The following is a 23,102-nucleotide window of genomic DNA, read 5'->3' on the forward strand; positions in this document are numbered from 1 at the left end:
ACTTCAGGAAGCCCCTTCAGAGCTGAGGGCTGAAGCTTCAGGAGCCTAGGACTGGTGTCCTGGCCTCCCCCAGCAGATAGGATCATTTCCTGGCTGATCACTGATTCTGCTCCCACTCAGGGCCTTGAACTCATTGAACAGGGTGTGTATTGGCTCCTGTGAGTGTGTGTGGCCCTCACTTATCAAGTCACCTGTGACATGGGAGGGGAGGGGTGGTGCCAGCTCTGGAACTTGTAATACGGGTAGAGAGTCAGAGCTGATGATGTGCCCCAAACTGTTGCTCCCACCCCTGCCTGGGTCCCCCTAAAGTTCCATGGCCACCAGTCAGGCTGCCTTTTCTGAAAGAGAGATGTATCGGGTCCAATCAGTAGCTTCAAGGCTGCAGGTAGGACTCATCCCCCTCTTCTGGGCCACTCCAATCCCCACACCCATGGTGTCTCCCTCAGCACACAACCCTGGCTCCCCACAACAGACTCCATGACTTTGCATGTCAAATGGTTTTTTTTTCTGTTTAATTTAAAAAAAAAAGTCACAAGAGGCTCTAGAAATACATGCTTTTAAATTCCAGCCATGAAGAGGACAAAAGAAGACACTGATATCTGAAATATGGCTGCTTTCCATAGAAAGGTTTGTGCAGCGGAGACCCCCAGCTCCTCCATCAGTGGGAGAACGTGTGGCCCACCAGGCAAGCGCTGTGGGGACAGTGTCTTTGGTTGGCTGGAGCTTCATCCAGAGCTCAGTGGAAGTTGGTTTGGCAGGAAGAAGACCCCCTCACACAGAGGCGGGGGTATAGGAGGACACATTAAGCTCTGTTAGCCTCCTGCTGCCGCTAAGGACTGTGGGACGTGATATTTAAACCTCTTACCAAGTAGGCTTATGATATGAACTCTGATCTCACAGTAGCCCAGCGACACCACAGTGGCCACGATGGGACATCGGCAGGAGAACAGTGGCCGGGACACTGCTCCTGGACACTCTTGTACTATTTGGATCCACACAGAGAACACACTAAAACCCTCTATACCAAATCAGAGTAAATAATTATACCAATATAAACAGGGCCCTTGACCCTTTTGTTTTATTAAAATGGCACGTAAATATGAAAACAGCATACTGATCGCATTATACTTCTGCTAGCCCCAGGTGAGGTGCTGCGGAGCCGCAGGAGAACTCCTTCTCAGAGGCTGCAGACTCATGCATTGAGCAACTCATGTTCTTTATCGGTTTTCCCAACAGCATCAGGATTGGATAAGGGGTCGAGGTCAGCAAAGAGGCTGAACCAGGCAGTCAGGTCCGAGGCAGCCTTGGCAGGCTCTGGGGAGAGAAGAGGAAACATCAATAAACCCAGGAGGTAGGAATGCCTACCTCCACACCATGCTGGTAGCAGGCAGTCTAGCATCATCTTATAAAGGGATAAATCCCATTACCCTGTCTCTAATGAGCCAGGAAATAGCATGTCCCTGGTTGGCTGCTTGGTTAACTTTTCAAAGCCATCGTCTGAAGATCAGTGAAAAACAAAGTTCTGTGTTAACTAACCTCACCTTTACTCCAACCCCAGCTAATGACCACAGCCCACGGAGTTAGCTGCCAAAAACCTCAGACCCCTCTTGCTTTACCACAACCAGGAAATAGTTATTTCAGATATCAGGCTGAGGGAGCAGGGTGCTTTCCAGTGTGTACTGGAGGAATCCCTTCCTTCAAGTCTCCTGGGTCAGGAGAGAGATGGTGACTTCTCTCTTTACCCTTCCAAGCCATAGGTGCACAGGGAGCTATGTCCAGGGCTGGCTTCTCCTCTTCTATCAGAGTCACTACCTTCTTCTCTCACCCTCTCACTCCATAGGAAGGAGACTCTGGATGTGCCTTTCTTTCCCCAGTGAGCTCAAAATCTCCTCATCTCCAAGATCCCGGGAGCATTCCCTTCTATTGCTTTTTCACCAAAACACCTAACTTCCTGAATAGCACCATCATACAGTCAAATTATTTTCCAGATGAGAACATTTTCAAAAGAGGGCCTCATGCAAGTGATTTCTAAATAAGTCATGGCTCTTTTTTTATATAAATCATTCCACATGAGAATCTTAAGTTCACTGCCTTGGATGACCCATGCTTTTCTTCTTCTCTGACAGGTGGGAGTGTCAGAGCCTGAAAAAAGAAAGCATCACTCTGATAGGGTGTCCTTCTAGCCAAGAGCAGCTAGGAATGTGCTTACCATCTGGCTGGGAAGAGTCTCGAGAAATGTTGGTAGGGCAAGTATCTAAAAGTGGTGAAGGGATGAAAGTGTTGGGATTATATCCACAGGGACTTTGGTCCTTTCATTAAAATAACACCAAAATGCTAAGATACTGAACTGATCTGATCACTTTAGGCTTCTGATTCCTTCACCCTTTTTCCCTTCAAAATCTCTAGGAGTTATATTACTTTCTAGTGACATAATCAAAGTATCTATTACAGAAAGAAAAGTACTGCCATCAAGAAGAGCTGATAATATGCAAGTTATTCCTATATGTAACCTTAATTGAATTCCATGTGGTCAGCCTCCAAAACACCTGGTTTCTTTTGCTGTGATAAACTGGTACTTGAGAAAGCTCATTATAGTTTGACTGAGGGTCAGGGGGATGTGGGAACTACTTTAAAAAAAGGAGTTTCATCTTCATCATGTAGGTGGTTATGCAAGGATACTCTAGGGGGCAAGACTGATTTAGGTGGTTCAGTCTCTGTTCTTGATAGGCTGTCAAGATATCTTAAAGACATCTCCAGCGAAAATGGGTTACAAGCTCACTTCCCCTTCCTCCTACCTCTGTAAAAGAACTTAGAGATCATCAGAAAGTGGTCATGGCCTTCACCTGTGAGGAGCCAGATGCTTATACTCTGGGGATCTTTACATTTCCCCAGGCCTCCACTATTGAGGGCAAAACCAGGTGTGACTTATTTGCACAACCCTTAAAAGAACATCTCAAGAACCCTTTCTGATGATGATGACATAGACATTTTCATTTAACTTCTTGTGGCCAAAGAGAAAGTGGGTGATGACCAAAGGAAAAGAGATAGAGCTGCAGATACACAAGATAATCTGTCAAACAGATGTTCTTTGTGGGCGGGTTTAGCAGGCGGGGAGCTGTCCCCATAGAGCACAGATCTCCTGAGCTTAAAAGGACCTCTTTTGACAACTAAGAAACCTCCCCGTTTCTGAGGAGCCCTAATTAGATGCCTTATTTGGTGGTGGTAATGGTGCTTTTAGCAAATGATAGCAAACCTCAGTGGCCCTTCCCACCTTAATATTTCCAGCCAATCTTGGGGAGCACCTGATCACATGGAGACAGATTTGATTCATCCTCAGCAGATACAATTTGACAAAGGGGATTATGAATTAGGACAGTATGCCAGGAAAAAATTCTGAATTTAATTTGTAAGATCATCGAAAACTCCTCATCCCGCTCTAATAGAAAATTAGTAAAGAAACAGAAAATAGTGTTAGGCTGCTGGAAAAGGAGGCAACTGTCACATCAGGGGACACGACACCGTATTACCTTTCAGTGCAGGGCTGTTGTCATTTGAACTGCATGTCTTTGGTGCTGACCATGGAGTAGGAGGAGGTTTGACATTGCTCTCTGACCAGCCTAATATTCAAAACCAGAGGACATTAGATCTAACAAAAGCAGTCACACCAACCCACCAGATGCTGGGCACAGACATGGTTCTCAACCATGGTGGCTCCTAAAGAGAGGGCAAAGGGTGGTATGACAAGACCCTTCTCCATGTTTCTTGCACTGGAATATGTTTCAGGGGACAAGAGGTTGGTATAATCATGTCCAATTCAAAAATATGGAAAGCCAAGGAAAAGATCAGATTTTGAAAGGCACACAAGAAATTACTAAAATTTAAGCATTTTTGCTTTTTTTTAGGTTTATGCCCATTTTTTCTTCCCAACTACGGTCCTTTCATGATCACACCAAAGATCATCAATAGTGCACCAAGGAAATCAAGGCCCTTGCTTTTCTGTCAAAAATAGGGAAAGCTTAAAAGAGCACACCATTAGATGTGGCAGTAGCACTAGTAGACTTTCCAAGTCTACTGCCAATGTGGTCCAGTTCATTCATTTTCTACACAGCTAATTTAAATTGGGAGGCTTAATTAATATTGACAAATAAATGGCAGCCCCCAGCCCAAACATATGAGGGGAAAGAAAGTCTTCTTTATATCTTTACGCTATAACTTAAAATGGCACTTAGCTTTTGTGACTCAACATGCTGTGTGGCTCATGCGCCAAACCTACCAATGGATGGGGGATTAGGCAGTGTTCAACACTCCTGTTCTAGAGATGCAAGCCTGATACCTTGCACCATTTACTGTGTATCCTGGATATTTCTGCAGGACTCATGTTTAATTAGAACCTTACCATATACTTCTTTGTACCTCTGCTTAAATTCTTTGTGTGTTAAGTCTTGTCCTTTGAGAGAGACAAGGAATTTTTCTTCAATGGGCTCCAAAATAGTTAACACAGAACAGGTAGACATTTGCTGATTAAGTCCTGTTGTTTCTCCCTGTAAAATGTAGACCATCAGGTTTTGTCTCCGTCTTCAAGAGAGACTTATGTTTGGATGGAAGAGTTCAGATGGAGCAGAGAAGTTAGTTTCCAGAGCAAGAAGCCACTCAGTAGATACCACAAAATTGTAGAATTTAATGCCATTTGTTTACCCTGTCATTCTAAGATTCATTCTTTGCAGAAGACTTAATTATAGAGTCTTAGTATTTATTAGTTTGTATTTTTGTCCCCTCTCCGCAAGCCACGAGTGTCTCAAAGCCAGGGGCCACGTATTATTTCTTTTTAGATTCCTCAGCACTCTGCTTGGGGCTCCATGGGGGTTTAAATGTATGACCATTGAATTAGGATGAACTATTAAAATGTGAGGACTGTACTTCTGAAGTATTTGAAGAGCTGACAAAGCAGTACCTGGAACCCCGTAAATGCTGTACTACTAACTCCCTGGCATACAAGCTTGTTTATGAAGACTAACCAATGAGTAATGAAATACACAGACTGTGACCTGTTTACTTGGTCTAAAACAATGAAAAAAATATAAATGGTTCTAAAGGCCATTGCTATTCACTGAAGAGGTGCTTGAACATACTGTTAACATGATTCATAAACAACCACAGCCACGGATGTGAAGGGAGTCTTCTGGGATGATGGAAAGGTTCTAACCCTGAGCTACGGTGACAGTTGTACAATGTACATTTATGAGAAAACTTTGAACTGTTCCAGCATATAAATTAGACTCTAATAAAACAATTTTAAAGAAATTACCAGTATTTGGTGTGATCCAGGAATAACATAACCTCCTGGTTCCTAGAAAACTGGCCCACAACCATTTTTCCTTCTGGACCCAAATCACATAAAAGTGGTAAATGTGGAAAGTGAACATTGTGGTTCCAGTGCGTGCCAAATAACACCAGTCACAGGGAAAGCTGAGAGGGGTCTAATCTAACTGGGCAACACCCTTTCCACTGCAGTCCTGCCCCCAACCAAGTGCAGTCAGAACCCCTGCTGCCTCTCCACTAACCCCTGCAGCCTGGCCTCATTCTCCCAGGTTGGTGGTTTGTAAGTGTGAAACCCTCACCAGCATTATGAGCATCAACAATGAGTTCGTTAGAAACGCAAATTCATGGGACAGTGCTGACCTACAGGATCAGAATCCCTGGGATGGAGCTCAGGAACCTGTTTTAACCAACAGCAACTGTTATGTGAATGGAGTATAGGAAGCACTGCTTTAGAGGGAGCAGAAGCTGCCTGCATCAGCAGATCCCTTAGGACTGTAGCAGGTCTTTGAGGCCAGAGCCAGGACAAGGAGAGAGGCCCTCCTAGGAAGTAGAAGGCCCACTTCAGGATCCCACCTTCCTTTAAGTTCTTGGCTTGTGTTGTGCTCTCTGAGTTTATGAAGGCACTTTTCTAGAGAGAAGTCTAGTAGTTAAGGCCAGGTGAGGGGTACAGGGGTCGGGCCTCCCTGATCTCCACATGCTATTCTGTACACTGGGAGCACATCAAGAAAATGCATCCCTTTTGCAAAAAAAAAAAAAAAAGAAAGAAAGAAAGAAAGAAAGAAAGAAAGAAAAATGCACAACACTCATTTTCAAAAACAGCTCCAGAGAACTGGAAAAGAGAGGCAGATTCAGAGCACTGTAGTTTTCAGAGAATGAAATGAAACACATTCTTCAAAGGAGACAGAAAACAATCTACATGCAAAAATAGAGTGCGACCATCCTTTGTGTAATGTGCATGTACCTGAAAAACCAGAAATAAGCAAAATCTGTACATCATACTATATTTTGGAAGTGCCAGAAATATAAACAATATTTTCATTTAAATATATCATTTAAAGAATGTTTTCTTTATAAAGAAAACAGTTTTGTTGTTGTTGCATACTGGCTGGGGTTTGAACTTGGGTCCTTGTGCATGCCAGGCTAAAGTACTCTATTACAGAGCTACACCCCCAGTCCACAAATGTCTTATAATTGAGTTCCTTTGTAACTACAGGTTTCTGAACACTGCCTACCCACAAGCAACATCTAGAATCCATAGTTTGGGGGGCTTCTCCTCAGCAGAGGACATGGAGGAGGATGAGCCTAAAGATCTCTGGAGACTGTTTACCTCCGCTTTTTTGCAGACACCCATGGTGCGAAGCAGAGACAACAGCCTCTTGTGCCAAGTCACATTCCCTCCCCAGAACAGTTATTAAGCATCCATCTAACAGTTTGCCTATACATGCATGAAGGGATAAAACAGCATGGCTGTGACACCAGCTATTTAAATAAAAAAGAAAACAAACACGAAGCTCAGCTGCAATGTCACCCTCACTCATATCACTTTTGGAAATTATTTAGGGGAAGGGTGCAATGTGGGTAATTAGGGACGGAATGCCAAGCCAGATTTCAAATGTCTTGGCTTCTGTCAGGAAAAAAAATAAATGCTAAAGAGAACTTAGTGTTGCTAATATTCTAGTAATTGCCATCAACTGTTCTCTAGTTGGTGTTACTTGGCTGAGACGTTTGTAACACGAAGGTGTGGCAAGAAAGATGCCTCCCCATCTCGGAGCAATTGTGTCAGGAGGGATGGTGAAGGCTGGGGGGCAGGAGGGCACAGTGAGCTCTGTGAACAAACGGACCATCTCAGCTCTCAGTTCCTTTGATATGTCAAATGTGCTACCCGTTTGCAGAAAACACATATAAAATTTTATTAGAGCAACCCTGCCCCCTTTACTTACATAAGGGAAAATATAAATTGGCCAGAAGTAACACTGGCCAGCGAGAGCTGCAGGCAAAGCCAAATCACACCACCCAGAGAAGTGCTTTGCTGTGAACGTAATTCACCAGCAGAGAGAGAAGCAGTCCAGTCTGGGGAGCTAATCACAGTCTGGGGAGCTCGGGGGTGGGGTTGGTTGTGAAGGGCAAAGTAGGAACACCATAGTCACGGTGGCTAAGCATCACCCTGCCATCCACATTTCCCCTTGCAGCCTCAGTTTCATACCTGTGAGGGATAAATAAAAATTCCTGCCTTATTAGGTGACCGCATGAGTAAATTCGGATTTGTGGATGAGACCAGGCAGTAGAGAGGCTAGAGAACAGGACCTCAATAAATCTAAGCTGCAACTGGGTTTTTGTGTAACTCGGCAGGCATCTGGAGTAACCCCTGAGAGCATTATGCTCAGGAATTCACATCTGAGGCTTGTTTTCTTCTAATCTAGTGTCATTTGTCAGTCCCTTTCTCTCCTTTCTTGCCTGCTATCCACCCATCCATCCAACTACCCGTCCAATAGTACTTTTTGAACATCTACTGAATTATAGGCACTGAGCTACGTTCTGGAAATACAGTGAGCAACACAAATACGGACTTGGTTCCTATGACAACCCAGAGCAAGAGACAGAAATGAATTCGGTTTTCTAATAAGGTGAGGTAAGTGCGATGATGAGGTGTGAGGCATCATGGAAGTGGGGAGCAGAAACACCTAGCACTGACTGCTGGGGTCCGGAGGAGTCGAGGAAGGCTCCCTGGACGAAATGACACTGTTGACCCGGAAGGATGAGGAGCCAGCCAGGTAAAGCATTGTGCATGTGTAGGTGGGTGGGTATACACCAGGACAGCACATGCCAAGGCCCCGGGGGTGGGGAGAGCAGGGCACACTGAAGTTCCATATGGCTGGAGTCCAGTGTGCAGATAGAATACTCAGTTCTCCAGCAGAACAAGGTCATTAAGTCAGGGTAAGTAAAGGCGTGGGTGGTGTGGGCAGCTGTGAAACTGGGATCAGGTCCTGAAGGACTTTGTAAACCAAGTTGAGGAATCTAGACCATACTTGAATGGTCGAAAAGCCACAGAAACTTGCCAAATCACAAGATCTTTCTGAAGTTTTTCTGTTCCCTCAACTACAAAATATGGTTGGAGAAGATGGTCAAGATTCCTTCTAGGGACTAAGAGAGGCACTTGAATCTTGTAGGTCTCCAACAGCTGCTTTACAGATACTCCTCAGTGGGCTTAGAAAATGCTGGTACTTTGATGAAGTTGACAACTCCATTGGCTTGTGCAAGGAGTGCCTGCCTCACGTTCAAACTATCAACACACTCACAGTCTTTTCTTTTGTATTATTCCATTTGAGAACTGGAAATGTCCATTATCCAGCACCGGGCTCAGCCAGGAATGGCAGGAGATGAGCCCTGGCTGAGAAGGTTTACTTGATATAACCCAAAGCTTGACGTAACACTAGCCTTAAATGGAAACCCACCCAGAGGGCAGCAGTATCTGAGAATTAGATAAATCAATATCCTGAAGGAACACGAGGCCCTGTTTTTAAGAATCTGGAATGAGATTCTTAGCTTTGGTTTGCAGAATCCTAAATTGAAAGATTTCCTGGTGCATTTATTTTGAGCAGCTGGTAATCTTTCTAGTATCAAAGTCTACTTCTAAATTAAATTTTAGATATTGGTGGAAAATTGAGAAGGTCGAAGAATATGAGTTCTCCGTACCTTGCCTAGTCTGTCTGGACCGGCTCTCCTTCCTACTCACTTTAAGAGGCCCCAGAAAGGCCCAATTTTCTCATTACTGCATGACACAGGAAACCCCAGCCCCTATCATGCTGACAACACTTCAGAAACTCTTAGAAATCTCAGCTAAAATTAACTTCTTCAAGTTCTCAGCACAACTTGGTCTGACATGTATTCCTTTGTGTTGGACTCCTAGAGCGTGGAGTAGGAGGGAAGGGAGGAGTAACTCTTCTCCCCCTAAATCCCTTTTCCTTTGCATCTTCCCAGAAGGCTGGGGAACAGAATGAGGAAAGAGGTCAAAGAAGAGGGGAGGGTGGGCAGAGGAGACTCAGGTGAGATGAAAGACTGAGGAGAGGGAGGAAGAGGAGGAGGGAGAGGGGGACGTAGGCTGTGGCAGGGGCTAAGAACCCATGGAGGTGCAGGAGCCCTCCACCTCTGACAGACCCCTGACTCCCTGAGCCTGAGCGTGGCCCCAGCCCCTCCGGGAAGCTGTGCATGGGTGTACAAGCCATAAACACTTCCTTGGACAATCCAACTTCAATATGCTATCCGAGAACTTACGTTCAGCTTTTGTGTGGCCAGGAATCCTGTCTCTCTATTCCCATATCCCTTTTTGGCTACCTGGGAGTTCCCATGCCCATGTGCATCCAGGATGCCCACAGCCAGGCTGTTCATTGCAAGATCCTCTGGGAGGATCCAAGGAGCTGCCTGAAGGGCCCAGCTGGGGAGCCACTGCTGAAATCAGACGCACTGGACTGAGTGGCCACGGAGGGACTGGAGAAGGGCATGGATGGGTTCCTGAGTCAGAAGCCTGGATTTGAAGTCCAGCTGCCCCTACCAAAGTTGCGTGTGTAACCTTGGGCCAATGGCTTAGCCATTAGTTTCCTCAATGTCCCTGATTAACATGCAGAGATGATAACACCTGCTTGGGAAAGGCATGGTGAGGATTAAATAAATTGACACATGTAAAAAGCACATGGAGAGGCTGGAGTTGTGGCTCAGCGGTAGAGTGCTTGCCTGGCATGTGTGAGGCCCTGGGTTCAATCCTCATGTAAATAAGTAAAAGATCCATTGACAACTAAAAAACTATTAAAAAAAAAAAAAAAGCACATGGGATAGTTCTTGGCCACAATGTGTGCCGTCTTGAGCACTGGCTAACGTTATCTTACCATCTACAGATGGTAGAGTCACAGAACTGCATGCTAATCGTCAGTCCTCAGCATCACTGACACGGGGTTAATCCGTGGATAGGAACATGCTACAGGGATGAGAAGCTGAGCCTGATAACTCCTTTTACAGATGAGAAGGGAAGGACTCGGAGAGTGGTAGGGGCCTGAGCAGTGCTGCAGGGGAGGGGCTGTGCAGTATGAAACTGGCCTCTGAATGCCCTGCCATATTCTTGGTTTCACTGAACCGATATGCCAACAAGCCTTTCTCCCGTGTTCAGTTTGCCACTGAGTCATTTCAGGGGTTTGTTGACTTTGGTTTTTGAGATGATCTGGTTAATCAGGGGAAGCAGTTTCAATATAAGGTGGCCACAGTTTAATAGTTATCATTAAATTGTTATATATGTGACTGTTCATATGTTCCTGTAGATGGATTTTTGGATCATGAACATAGTGTAGAAAAATCTCAAGACAACATTCATCTTCCCTCCTTTGGAGGTGGGAGGAGTCCTGACAGAAGCACAGAACATGGTTATAGTCTGATGACATAATCAATCACTGAAGCAGGGAGCCCCTTCTTTATTTGTACCACACACGTTTTGAAGGTTCCCTGCATCAGGGCAGTGTCAGAGTAGAATCAGGGCTGCACCTGCAGGAATCTAGATGGGTGGTAGAAGCTGAAGGGGCTGCTTTCAACCACTTAGCTATGGCATTTTTTTTTCTCTCATTTTGAGTCCCACAGGTATTCAATGGGAAGATGTTTGTTTGCACAGGAAACAGGATCACTCAATAATTATAAGATAACTCCTTTAACGCTGACCTTGATAGAACTGAGAAAAGGAAACTTTCAGCAGTTAAAATGATCCTTTTAAACAGTAAACAAAAATCACTTCAGTTCTTGGCTGAAGATATTGTGCTGGTTCCCAATTTCATTTGGACTTGAAGAAGGTCCAATATTTACCAATAGCTACAAGACCCTCCACAGCTCAGCTTTCGTGGTTTAGCCTCCGAGTCCTCTGAGCGCACCCCCCCCCCCACCGCACTTACTCAGTAGGCTCCAACCAGAGTGTTCTGCCTGCACCTTGATTATGCAGCATGTCCTCACCTTAGGGCATGAGTACAGGTTGTCCCCTCTGTCCATCTGTCCATGTGGCTAACTCTTACCCCCTGCAAGTCTTTGTCTGGATCTCATCTTTCACTTTCTCTTTTCTCCCTAACCTCGATCACTTCTTAACTAGGTGATTTGTTTGTTTATTACGTTTATTGTTCACTATTTTCCTCCTCATGAGACCGTGAGTGCCAGGAAGGCAGAGAGCTTTGTCTGTTTTGTTCTCAGATGAGTCCCCAGTGTCCAGCACACCCAGGTACCCAATAAATATTTGTTAATGAATAAGCCACTTGCTAGGGTGCTGGTAGGATAGCAACCACAAATGAGGCTTTGTTGGAGAAACAAATGGCCTTCCACGTAGAACCTCTTTCTCTTTTCATTTTAGAAGAGCTTGCATCTTTATCTTTCTCTTGCTGTCAGAGCACCTCCCTCTTTTGCCCCACAGGTGATTTGCTGGCTCTCTTTTGGACATGCAGCCAGGTTGAGGTGCAAAGCCAAGCCCCATGCCACTGCCCTTGTCTTAGCTTCTTGGCGGGTTGTGAGCTGAGTTCTTTTCTCTGTGCCTGCTCAGGAAGGGGGTGTGGGGCTCACAGCACTGGACACTCATCCACCACCGCTCTCTTCTGCACTAGGGCTCTTGTATCTGGGGCCCTAAAGCTGGGGGCCTAAGTGAGGTTCATTCTACAACACAGCTAGAGAATTTTCAGCACCCCAAAGATATGGGCTGAGGATCCCGGGCTCTGGCCTTCTGACTCTCCCACGCCTGTTAGCACCTCTGCCACAGGTGGGTGGGGGTGAAACCAAGTCAGTTGGCAGCTTGCTCTCCGGAGCTTTAGTGAGAGATGGTGAAAACCCAGGGATGAAACTCAGGTGGAGAAGCACTTTGGGATTTCATTTATCCCTGTAATCTCTATCCCCATTACCACTCATCAATGAGAGGGCTATAAAACAGGACCCCCCAGTGAAGAGAAAAGGAATCAAGTATTTCATCAAAAAGAGGGAAGCCCTTTCTTTCCTTTTTCTTTTTTTGGTCTTGCCCACCAACTCTAGTATCCATGATCTCATCTCTAAAGACCTGAGATTTTAATAGACCATAATTACTTAATCATTCTAGCTCTGCTGTTTGTTCTCAGCTTTAAGCGCCAGATAAACACGTTGTTTATGAAGGAGATAGTCTAAATTTGTAGAAAAACCAAAACAACTCAAGAATTTCTTCATGATAATTCCTGTCTCATAATTAATATCATTATAAAAAGAGGGAAAAAATATTGAAAATGGTTTCCTTTTCAAGGTCTATTTAGAAACGCAAAGCTTTAAGATTTCCATCAGAGTTTTTGTATTTGTAACTTTAAATCACTGTGAGGACATGCCAGCCATCCTCAGCCAGCACATAGCCTGCTAGGGAGCCTTCACACACCTTGAACCCTTCCAGGGTTGCAGACTACTTTTGATCATGGTGGGAACTCTTATTTTTGCTGAAGCTGTGGGTGGAAATTCATTGTCCATGTATCTCAGGCGAAATCGGAGCAGCTGGGCTGAGGGAGCACTGAGGACAGGGGAGGCTTATGACAGAGAAGAGAGCAAGAGCCAGCAGGAGACAAAACTTAGATGGACGAGAAGTTAAAAGGCCCAGTGAAATGTCAATCAGCTCACCCCGCAAAAGGGCATGTTTATGGGAAAGTGGGGGACTTCTGCTGTTATGGTGCAGATCTGGAAGACCTCACAAAGGCTCGGACAACCTGTTGAAGGTTCTGTCCCCAGTGCAGCAGTGTTCCCAGGCGGGACTCCTGGGAAGTGAATGAACCGAGGACTATGATCTCACGAGTGGATTTATAATTTGAAGTCCTTATTGGGAGCTGAAGGAGGTGGGACCTAATGGTAGGAGTGGGTCCTTGAGGGACATGCCCACTCCTACATCTTTCCCAGTCTCTTCTCACTCTCTCTGCTTCCCCAGCTTTGCTCTGTGCCACATCCTTCCACCAGGGTGTTTTGCCTTGCCCCAGGCCCAAAGCAAAGGAACCAGCCAACCAGGGGCTGAGACCATGAGCCAAAATAAATTTTTATTCCTTTAAGTCACTCATTTCAGGTATTTTGGTCACAGAGAGGTTAGCTGACTAACACATTTGCCTCATGAATACACATTAAACTCAGGCTGGTGGCCAGGCAGAATAGGCCAAGACAACAGACGGCCACATCCTCTCCTATGTGCCACGAAAAAAAACCCCTTAAATCGAAGTATGACAAGAAGATAGAGAACTGACCCTCTAATAGTTTCCTAATAAGACATGTTAACGTAGGAGAAAATTATGAGCAGAAATGGATCTTAAACCTTGTAACACATCTTAAGGTTGGAATGTAATTTAGGAACTTCAGATTAAAAAAAATGTCGGTAGATATAAAATTAAAATACAAAAACTAAAAACGAAACAAAGACAAGACACTGGATATAAAATAAAAAAACAAAACAAAGCAGAAAATATGCCCACACAGCAAATTCAAAGAAAGAATGAATATGCCTTTGGATTAAAAGGAGAAAGCAAAGAATGAACAAGTAAAAAACTAATTTCAATTATAGTGGTACATACCTTGTAGTGAGGCCTGTAAGTCTTTCATATTTTGGTCTAAAAGCTGTGAAGGAAGGAATCCAGAGCCTGTCTGAGGCTTGGAGTCTGGCTCTCCCAGGGACCCCGATGGTGCTGGGTCCTTCAGCCTATTGTCTCCAAACACAGCCGCCCACTCCTGGCTGAACTCGCCTTCTTCCAGGGAGGATGCATTGAAGATCTCGTTCAGCAGCAGCAAGTCATCCTTGTCAGCACCTTCGGGTTCTGGGGTCCCTGCCATTGGGCCCAGGCAAGCTGGAGTAGAGCATAACACACGTGACTTCCCAGGGCTCAGCCTCAGAAATAACTGTTACAGGGGCTGAATTGGGACAGATTGGGTTATGGCTAGATTTAAGAAAAAAGTGAATCACAATATGAATTTATTCCATAATAACCTTTCTTAACACATTTCCTAATTAAAGGTTGAATTCCATGTTCCCTTATACTCCTTCCTCCAGAGCAAGCCCAGGTTCTGAGTATCCATAGAATTGCATTGAACAATTTTCCAGGAAAACCCTAGGGTTTTGTTTTATCTTTAACATAAAAGCAGATTTACCAAAACATTTCTCAGATCTGAAACACAGCCAGGACTGAAAGCCTGTTGGAGATCCTGGTTCCTTGTTTGTGAAGCTTCCTGAACCTTCCCACACAAGCCCTCAACGCACACTGCCTGGGCTGGAGCAGCCAACACACCATGTGGCAGCCTGTCCTGCCACCCAAGCTGGGGAGAGAATTTCACCACACCCTGGCCCAGGGGAGAGTGTCGGAAGCCCCACAGTGCCCAAGAAAAGCATCTTTGCTTCTTTGCTGAAACACAACTGCTGGAAGCAAAGAAGATTGGGTCTGATTAGTTTGGTGGTCCTAGTGAGGGAGAAATAGAGAAAGCGGGCAAATGAAAGACTGACCCAGAGGCTGGGATTTAAGGCCAGGGACACAGTTCTGGAGGGTAGAAATGAACACCAGACCCAACAGGAGCCCAACTCCACATCTTTCTTACTGTGTGACTTAGCAAGATCCATAACCCCTCTGAGCCTTTGTCTTTTTATCTCTAAAAGTTACGATATTAGTGATGCCCACCTCAGAGTGTGGTCAGTGTGACTGAAAGAATACACCACCTCACAACTCATTGCCTGTGTGGAAGGAAAACTTTAAAGAAGACTGTTCACAGATGAACACTGGCAAACAGTAGTCAGTACATGTAGAATGGTGGTGGTGAGGTATTAATAGCAGAAATCCTATAGCAACCCTCTCATTGAGTTTTCTACATATTTTGTAAACTGATAGTTTGATTAACTGTGGCTTTGTTGTGGTATCTAATGGCCACCTGGAAACTAAACCTTTTGGTTGTTAAGTCATGAAGGGGAAAAAAAAATCATGACATTTTTTCTGAGCTACACTGGAATTCTGATACAGTCATATAAAGTGAAAGTATCAAGTTTTCCTCAAATATATATGAGATAATTAGTAAGTGGAGGCTTTTTCTTTTTTTTTTTTTTCTTTTCCTTTTTCTTGAAGCTTCCCTGTGTAGGCTTTACTGGATCTATTTTCTCCCCCACACTTTACGTAAAGATCTAAAAATTAAGGGGATTTTTGATGTGCTGAGCAGACTGGCTATAAATCAGGGAAGGGAGAAGTCTAGTCACTCATATCATTGTGGTTTTAAAAGAGTGGCAAAACATCACTTTAATCAGACATCTGTCTAATTTAAGCATTTTTATTGTTTGTATTATTCAAAGACATGTTCACCAAGACATAACCTATAGGTGTGGTGGGTGGGAAGACGTGGAGATGGCACCTTAAACAGACTTCTGAGACAGTGCTGTAGGAATGGGGGCACACAGGGACCAGCCAGGGAAGGCAGGGCTGGCGGGGTGAGGTGGGCAGCCCACCTCTGTGTGGGACAGTGACTGTCTGTTCAGCTGCCATCAACACTCGCATCCTCTTTCAGTGTCTCTTAGTCATGCCTTCTAATTTATGTGGAGTTTTCAAATCTCTGTACTTCCTACTTTCAGGTGGGACTGGAATGCCCAAATCTTTCTCATGGTTTATTTTCTGATCTGACTGAAACCTGACGATTACTGAGCCAAACTCCTTTAATTGGAACCAGTTCAAGTCAATGGGCAGATGACTTTAAATGAGCCTCAGAAGTGAAGTGTGTGCCTTCCACAGTCATTTTACTCAGGCCTGGGCTGGGTCAAGCCCCAGGGAGGCTTTTCTGCTGCAATCCAGAGGCCCAGCAGGGAGGACCACTGCTGACATGCCAACGACAAGTAAGACATTCTGTGCCCTCTCAAAAGAACCACAGGCTGTCAAGGCTCTGTTTTCACTTTTATTGTTTAGGTCTTGTGGGGTGGTGTTTAGAGTGGACTTGAGTGTCTTTGCTAACTTAGCGTCTCTTCCTTCTTCTTCAGTTTTTCTTTTTGAATGCCATGAGCATGTGATCCTGGAGAGGCATTTCTTAGGAGGCCTCATCGTCCTCCACCCAGGTAGATATGTGGTGGCCAAGGCATTGCTCAGGCCACTGTGACTGGCTCAGGGCACAGGCCAGGAGGCTTCCCTGAGTTTGGCATATGGGAATTGGATGGAGGAGGGTTTATCTCTCTTGCTCTGGGATTCCAGAATTCAAAGATGCAGACTTGAGGCTTCTGATAGTAGTAAAGCCAATACAGAGAAGGAAACAACCTAAAGAGTTGGGAAGAGAAACTTGACAGCTTTAGGCCCTGGATCCAGTCTTACTTGAAGACAATCTACTACACTATGGGTCCCCAGTTACACAAACTAATATATTCTTTTTTTTTTAAAGAAAAATTCTCAACCTAACCTATTTCAAGAAGGGTTTCTATTCTTGCAACCAAACAATTCCTGATTAATACTCTGTCTCATCCAACTCAAACACTTTAGTCACAGAAATGAGGAAAAGACCCCCCTTTGTCAGGATGACACCACTAGTGGCCAGTCCTGGAATTGCCCTCTGATATAGCATCCTGGCTCTTGAATAGTTAAAGGCGGCTGCCCAGTGAACATTTTCTCTTTTAAGAGAACTTATTACTTAGCTGAAAGCAATGAAACTGGCACTGACTTGAACCATAAAACATGGAAACCTCCCAATTATTGCACTGATAATTAAGATGCCTGAAATTGCTACATATAACTCCTAAGAAAAACTTAATTGCAAGTAGAAAAGGACAGGTTTAGGTCTGTAACTGGACAAGTCAAGACTTGAGAAATAACATCAGTCATTAGGCTATCATGCTATCATTTTCTCTGAAATTAATTCAACTCAACTGAGAGAAAATGAAGACACACAGAGAGATATGATAAGCTCTGGGAGAGAAGCCCTGGAGAGAGCCGCACGACTGGGGTCAGAGCTTCCGCCCATGGAGACAAGCAGGGATTGCTCCTGGGTGGTGTCTCAGCCTGCTTTTGTCTTGTAGACAAGCAAAGGTCGTGCCACACCCAGGTGCCGGCCCCGCAGATGCCACTCCGAGCCCCCTTCTCTCTGGTGCAGACTCCCACTCTCCATGTTTGCTTTCCTATCTGATGACCTAGCCGCAGACGTTACTGTACAAATAAAAGCCGACAGACATGACGCACACACAGGCTCACCTCTCTGTCTCCAACTCTGTGACCCTCTGTGCATTCTCTCTGCCCTTCTGAAATTAGCCCTCTCCATGCCCTCCCCCCCTCTCCTTCCGGAAGCTTCCCCCGCTCCTACCAATATGCTACTTCGGTAGCTTTAGCCTTTCCCTCTCCAGGGCTTCTTTCCTCTGGCCAGTGATAATCAATATTTGCCTTGATATTGCTGTCGGCCACCTCTATCCTTGCTGTTCTCATTTCCATGGTCACTTATTCTACTGTGTCTCTATTTATTTTTTTCAGCTGCTGGCAATTAAGTTCCCATCCCCATGCTTACACTGAAGTGACTCTCTGGAAGGTTACTGGGGAGATCCTAAAGGCCAATCCACCAAACTCCGTTTTTCAGGCCTTGAGACCTCTAGCATTTTGCAGTGCTGCCTTGCTCTGGAAATGTGATCATCTCCTGGGAGTCCCAGTGCGGTGGCCCTCTTGGGCACTCTTCTCTGCTGCCTCTTCCTACCCTGGTAGCCCTTAGCCTTCATCCTAAACCATCGCCTCCCTTCCCTACAATTCTATCAGAGATCTTATCTATTTTCATGGTTCCAAACTCATCTTAAAAAATCTCCAAATCTCTGCTCTGATTCCATGTTCTTCCTTCAATTTTGATGACAAATTGGGGCAGAGGGACCTTCTGCTTTGCCCACTGGAGGGGCTTCTGGTGCCCCATGAGGCAGCCTCCTACTGTGCACCATTGCTCAATAGGACTGTAAGATTACTCCCTCATTCAAAAACCTTCAGTGGCTCCTTTTGACTCCCAATATTGGCATTCAGGACCTCCACAGTCAAACTCTAATAAAACTCTTTCAGCCGTGTATCAACATTCTCCTGGGAAGCCCAATTTGGCAAAAGTCTGCTTACCATTGCTCAAATGCACTTTCCTGCTTTCCTGTGTGAGACCTGATGTTTTCTCCCAATAAGAATGATATTTTCTTTTTTCCTCCTCTTTCTCCTCCTCTTCTTCCTCCTTCTCCTTCTTCTATTTTTCTTCTCCTTCCCCTTCCTGTTCTCCTTCTCTCTCTCTTTTTTTTTCTTGCATCCAAAAGGGACCTTAAAAACCATTTCCTTTAACTCATTTTACAAATGAGGAAGAAGACACCCAGGTTAGATGACCTGCTGAAGGTCACATAATGTTACTGATAATCTAACCATGGACCCCAGACTTAAAGGTCAATTTTCTCACTGTGATATCTTTCTTTTGTTTAAAAACCCATTTAGTGTCTCATACAAAAACTACTAAGAAGCTTTTGCCAAGCTTTTGTAAAGTGCTGAGAATTTCAAAGGTCAGAGGACTCTGCTGGCAGCTGGGTACCATGCAGGCACTGGGGCAGGACAGCGCTGGCAGACCCACGCATCAGGCCCACAGCACACATGGCCCACGTTCAGAAGTAAGAGCCCCAGGCCCTGGGAAAACATTCCCCAGGAGAACCGGTCCCGAACCAATGGGCTCTATTTCTTGAGAACTCAAATACAGAGGCAGCTCTCGAGTTCAGTGTGGGAAACCGGTGACAGCTGGTACAGGTGTTATTTTTGAAGTCATACTGAGTTTCATGACCTCAGCATACATTAGGAAAACAGAAGATGGAAACATAGCAACACAGACTGAAAACGATAGCCTAGGAAAACAAACAGATAAATGTCACTTATTTTACCTTCATCTGTGTGTGAAACAGGAAGAGTCACTTCTCTGGGTTTCTCCCTGGCCCCCACTCTCAACCTGATGACTAATCTTAAAGGCCACATGCTTGCAGTGCCGATGAAAACCCCAAACACCAACACCATCCTCACATCGCCCAAAAGAGAATGGGGGAAGATGGGTAGGAAACCACCTTACAAAAAATGTCTAACCAGAAAAATATTCTTCATTACACAAGACTCTGGTAACAAACTGTGCTCATTTGGAATTCTAGACTGCTGCTTCTAGAAAGTCACTTCTGGCTTAAAAAAAAAAAAAACAACAACAACACAGATTATAAGAACAGGTATGGGGAGAGAGGGAACCATCCTTACCAACTCTAAAAAATAAAAAGAAAAGAAACAACAGTCTCATAGTGCTAGGCCTGAATAGGCACTAAAAACGTTCTTGTTCTGATCCCTCAATCTATTCCTCCATTTTTAGTCTTAGATCTTAGCAACCCAGCAGTCTCAGTGAAAAACAAGACACGTGGGGCTAGGATGAGTCTTTATAGAATCTTGATAGTGATAAATTTATGTAGAACACTATTGCCTACATGGTTATTAAGTACAAACAGCATTTGATTGTAAAAGTCTATCATTATTGAGCTGGGGACATAGCTTAGTCATAGAGCACTTGCCTAGTGTGTGCAAGACCCTGGGTTTCATCACCAACACCTCAAAAAAAAAAAAAAAAAAAAAAAAAAGCCCAAAAACCTCCAAACCTAAAGTATGTCATTATTCATGAAAGGACAAAACCAGCAGAACACCCCAGAATACAGACGGAGGGAGGCAGGAAGGAGGACAAGTGTATGAGGAAAGATAAAGAGCTTAGTAGCTTAGTACTTGCTTTATTGCATGTGAGGAAGCAATCAGGTCCATAGTCTGACTATATGCAGGCTGCACGAGACAATTCTAAGTGACTCAGGAGAAGCAAAGTGCTGAGAGAGAAACCGGTATGATTACTACAGGTCAAAGGTTCTCACCCAGACCTCTGGTAGAGACTGAATGAACTGTGGTTCTGATAGGTGACCAGAGTTTAGAATCCCAAGTAGTAACCAAGGGAGTAACAGAATACAGATATGTTATTCCAACATGAACAATTAAATTGTGTTTTAAATGGAGTAGGTAAGTCTTGTCCTAGAGAGGGACCTTTTAGGGAAGGTCAAGTGATAAGGTTTAGGTGAACTGAATTTATCCAAATCTTGTCTTTAAAAAAAAAAAAAAAAATATATATATATATATATATATATATATATATATATATATATATTCTGTTCATTTACATGCTCGTTATTTCTCTTGGCCAAACTTTGAGGAACACCAATACTTCTACATGTTATAATTCCTGAATTGAGCTGATTTTCACGTGTATTACACAAAGTGATTTCAGAGCCACTTTCAAGTATCTCAAAAATGTCACTAAGTTTCTTCTTCATTTAAAACGTTTTTAGGAACTGTGGTCAAATAATGGTTTCCCTATTACATTACCATTTAGTAGGAGAAAGCAAATTTCATTAGGACACCAACTTACAGTAATTTTCTGGGTAGTGGCGCTTTGAGAGTCGTTGTTGTTGTCATAAGCAGTCTGCTTTTTGATAACACTGTACCCCAGATTAGCCATTATGTCTGGCAGAATTACCACTGGGAGTGAACCGGCCCCAAAGCAGCAGGGTGCTAGAGCTTGTAGCCTGGAGTCCTATAAAACCAGCCATTCCTGGATTAAGCTCTTTTTATCTCTTGACTATTTAATATCTTGCATATTATAATCAGTATTTCAATTCAGGGTTTGGGTCTTCAGGCAGCATTTCACAGGGCACACATGTGGAAGTCAACAAATTAATGAGTATTTTTCTCTTTGGCCACCACAGGTTCTCTGAACACTGAGAGAAGATACTTATACCAGTGGTCACATTAATATGTAAGCTGATGCCACCCTATGGGTTGGCAACAAGAAAAGACAGTGGGGACGTATTACTCATGCCTAGAGAAGGGCCTTGTGGGCCGGCGTGACAAAGGGGAAGCAGGAGTTATGTGACACTTTGTTCAATTTAGAAGACTTGCAAATCAGTATTTCTGCCTGAGAACAAGTACACATGTTACGGAAGAGCATGTTTGTATTTGCATCTTTAGAGTTACACTGTTTGTCCCCCAAAAGGATATGAGTTTCTATTCTACAAAACTAACAAACATGGTATCTGTAAACCAATGAGGTTTGGAGGCTGTTTTGAGTAGGAGGATACCCAGCTTACTGAGATCTCTCTTGGCACACACAGAGAGACTTACAAAAGTAAGTATATATCTCAGGCAGAAACATTTTGATTTAATTCTATGAAGAAATGCTGGATAGTGGGTTAGGGTTATAGAATTACTATCAAGTTTTCTAAAAAAATCCAAAACCCAAAGCCAAGAACCAATTTTTCTAAGAAAGGGGAAAATATGAGGATGTAGCATCATGATTACTGTGTCTGAGTACAGAAAACACTGGCAGGATATGCCAGGGTTGGGAGTATTGGAATGGGGATGGGGTGAGGAATAGGAATGGGAGCAAGTGTTTTTAATACCATTTTTATTATTATTTTCATTTTAATCTTAATGTGAATATGCTACCTATTCAAAAGCTTAATCTATTAAAATAACAAATTTATATAGGGTAAGAATAAAGTCAAAGAACAAATGACATAAACAAAATGTTGAGATTGGGAGGAATGTCAGTCTATCAAAACAAGCTGAAGTGTATGTGTGATTATAAATACATTTGTTAAGTGAAACTGGGTGGTGGGTATCTAGAGCTTGCTGTTCTCTTTATATCATTTTGGTAAGGTTAAAATATATCCCTGTCCAAAAAATAATAATAATAACAACTTGTAAAAGACACCTTCATTCCACCAAAATATTCTACTTTTAAGCCAAGAAGAGGAAAATTTACAAACACGGAAGCATGTATGGTAATCTGCACTCTTTACCTATTAATTTCATTACATGATATAATATCAGCATTTACAAATGACTAGTCATATTGATTAAATATGCACAGACATTCAAAAAATATTGCACAATATGTTGCCTGCAGTAAGATAATAAGAAAACAGACTTCTGCTCTCAGGTTTATGCACACCAAGCCCTGGAAACATAACACCAGAGCTATAGTGGCTTTTCACCTTTTTTAAAAAATATTTTTGTTTTTCAGTTGTGGTTGGACACAATACCTTTATTTTATTTTTGGTGGTGCTGAGGATCGAACCTAGTGCCTCGCATGTGCTAGGCGAGCGCTCTACCGCTGAGCCCCAACCCCAGCCTGGCTTTTCACCTTTGAAAAATCTTTCATCAATGTCCTCTGTTTCCCAGAGACTTTCTTCCTCTCACACTTTGTGAATTAAATCCACATCAAGCTCAGAGTGAGTTGAGTCATCTACCCCAGTTAACTGAGGCCCACTGGATGACTCTGGCCTATTTCAACCCTGTAAAAAACCTGCATGACCAGGGCAGACTATGTCCCAGTCACCAAGACAAAGATGCTCTGATGTTTGACTCCGAATCTCAGGAATATTTTAGAACCTGGGTCAATCATTAAAAGGAAACCCTTGGTAGGATGGAAAACAAAGGCTATGATCAAACTAAGCACACTCAATTTTGTGGGATCACTCGGCCTTGGAGAGTCACATCTGAATCCATGGTTCTACATTCTCTCCTGAGGATTTATACAGTAAGGGATTTTAAGGCTGGTCAACCTGGGAGTCAGACTTAGCTAGGCAAACTCTCCCTCTACATTTTTTTATGGTAGTGAAAATGTTTTCTATAATATTATAATGGTAGATATGTGTCCATTGATGTTTTTAATATCTGTAAAATGTATTTCAGCAAGAGTGAACCCTATGCAACCTGTGGACT

The 23,102-nt window shown here is 43.8% G+C and overlaps 1 protein-coding gene across 1 annotated transcript in view; it reads right to left on the bottom strand.

The window, feature by feature from the left end:
- Window positions 1-1,096: 1,096 nt before the first annotated feature.
- The window catches only part of Ica1 (islet cell autoantigen 1), a 146,012-nt gene continuing 124,006 nt past the window's right edge, over window positions 1,097-23,102 (bottom strand). The window contains exons 13-15 of the mRNA XM_026391511.1: window positions 13,890-14,159; window positions 3,528-3,617; window positions 1,097-1,314 (exon numbers count right to left, since the gene is read on the bottom strand). Coding sequence (XP_026247296.1) covers window positions 1,193-1,314; window positions 3,528-3,617; window positions 13,890-14,159 — 482 coding nt within the window. The 3' untranslated portion in view covers window positions 1,097-1,192. The remainder of the gene's footprint in view (window positions 1,315-3,527; window positions 3,618-13,889; window positions 14,160-23,102) is intronic.

Source organism: Urocitellus parryii, chromosome 3 (assembly GCF_045843805.1).
Source record: "Urocitellus parryii isolate mUroPar1 chromosome 3, mUroPar1.hap1, whole genome shotgun sequence".
Lineage (NCBI taxonomy): Eukaryota > Metazoa > Chordata > Mammalia > Rodentia > Sciuridae > Urocitellus > Urocitellus parryii.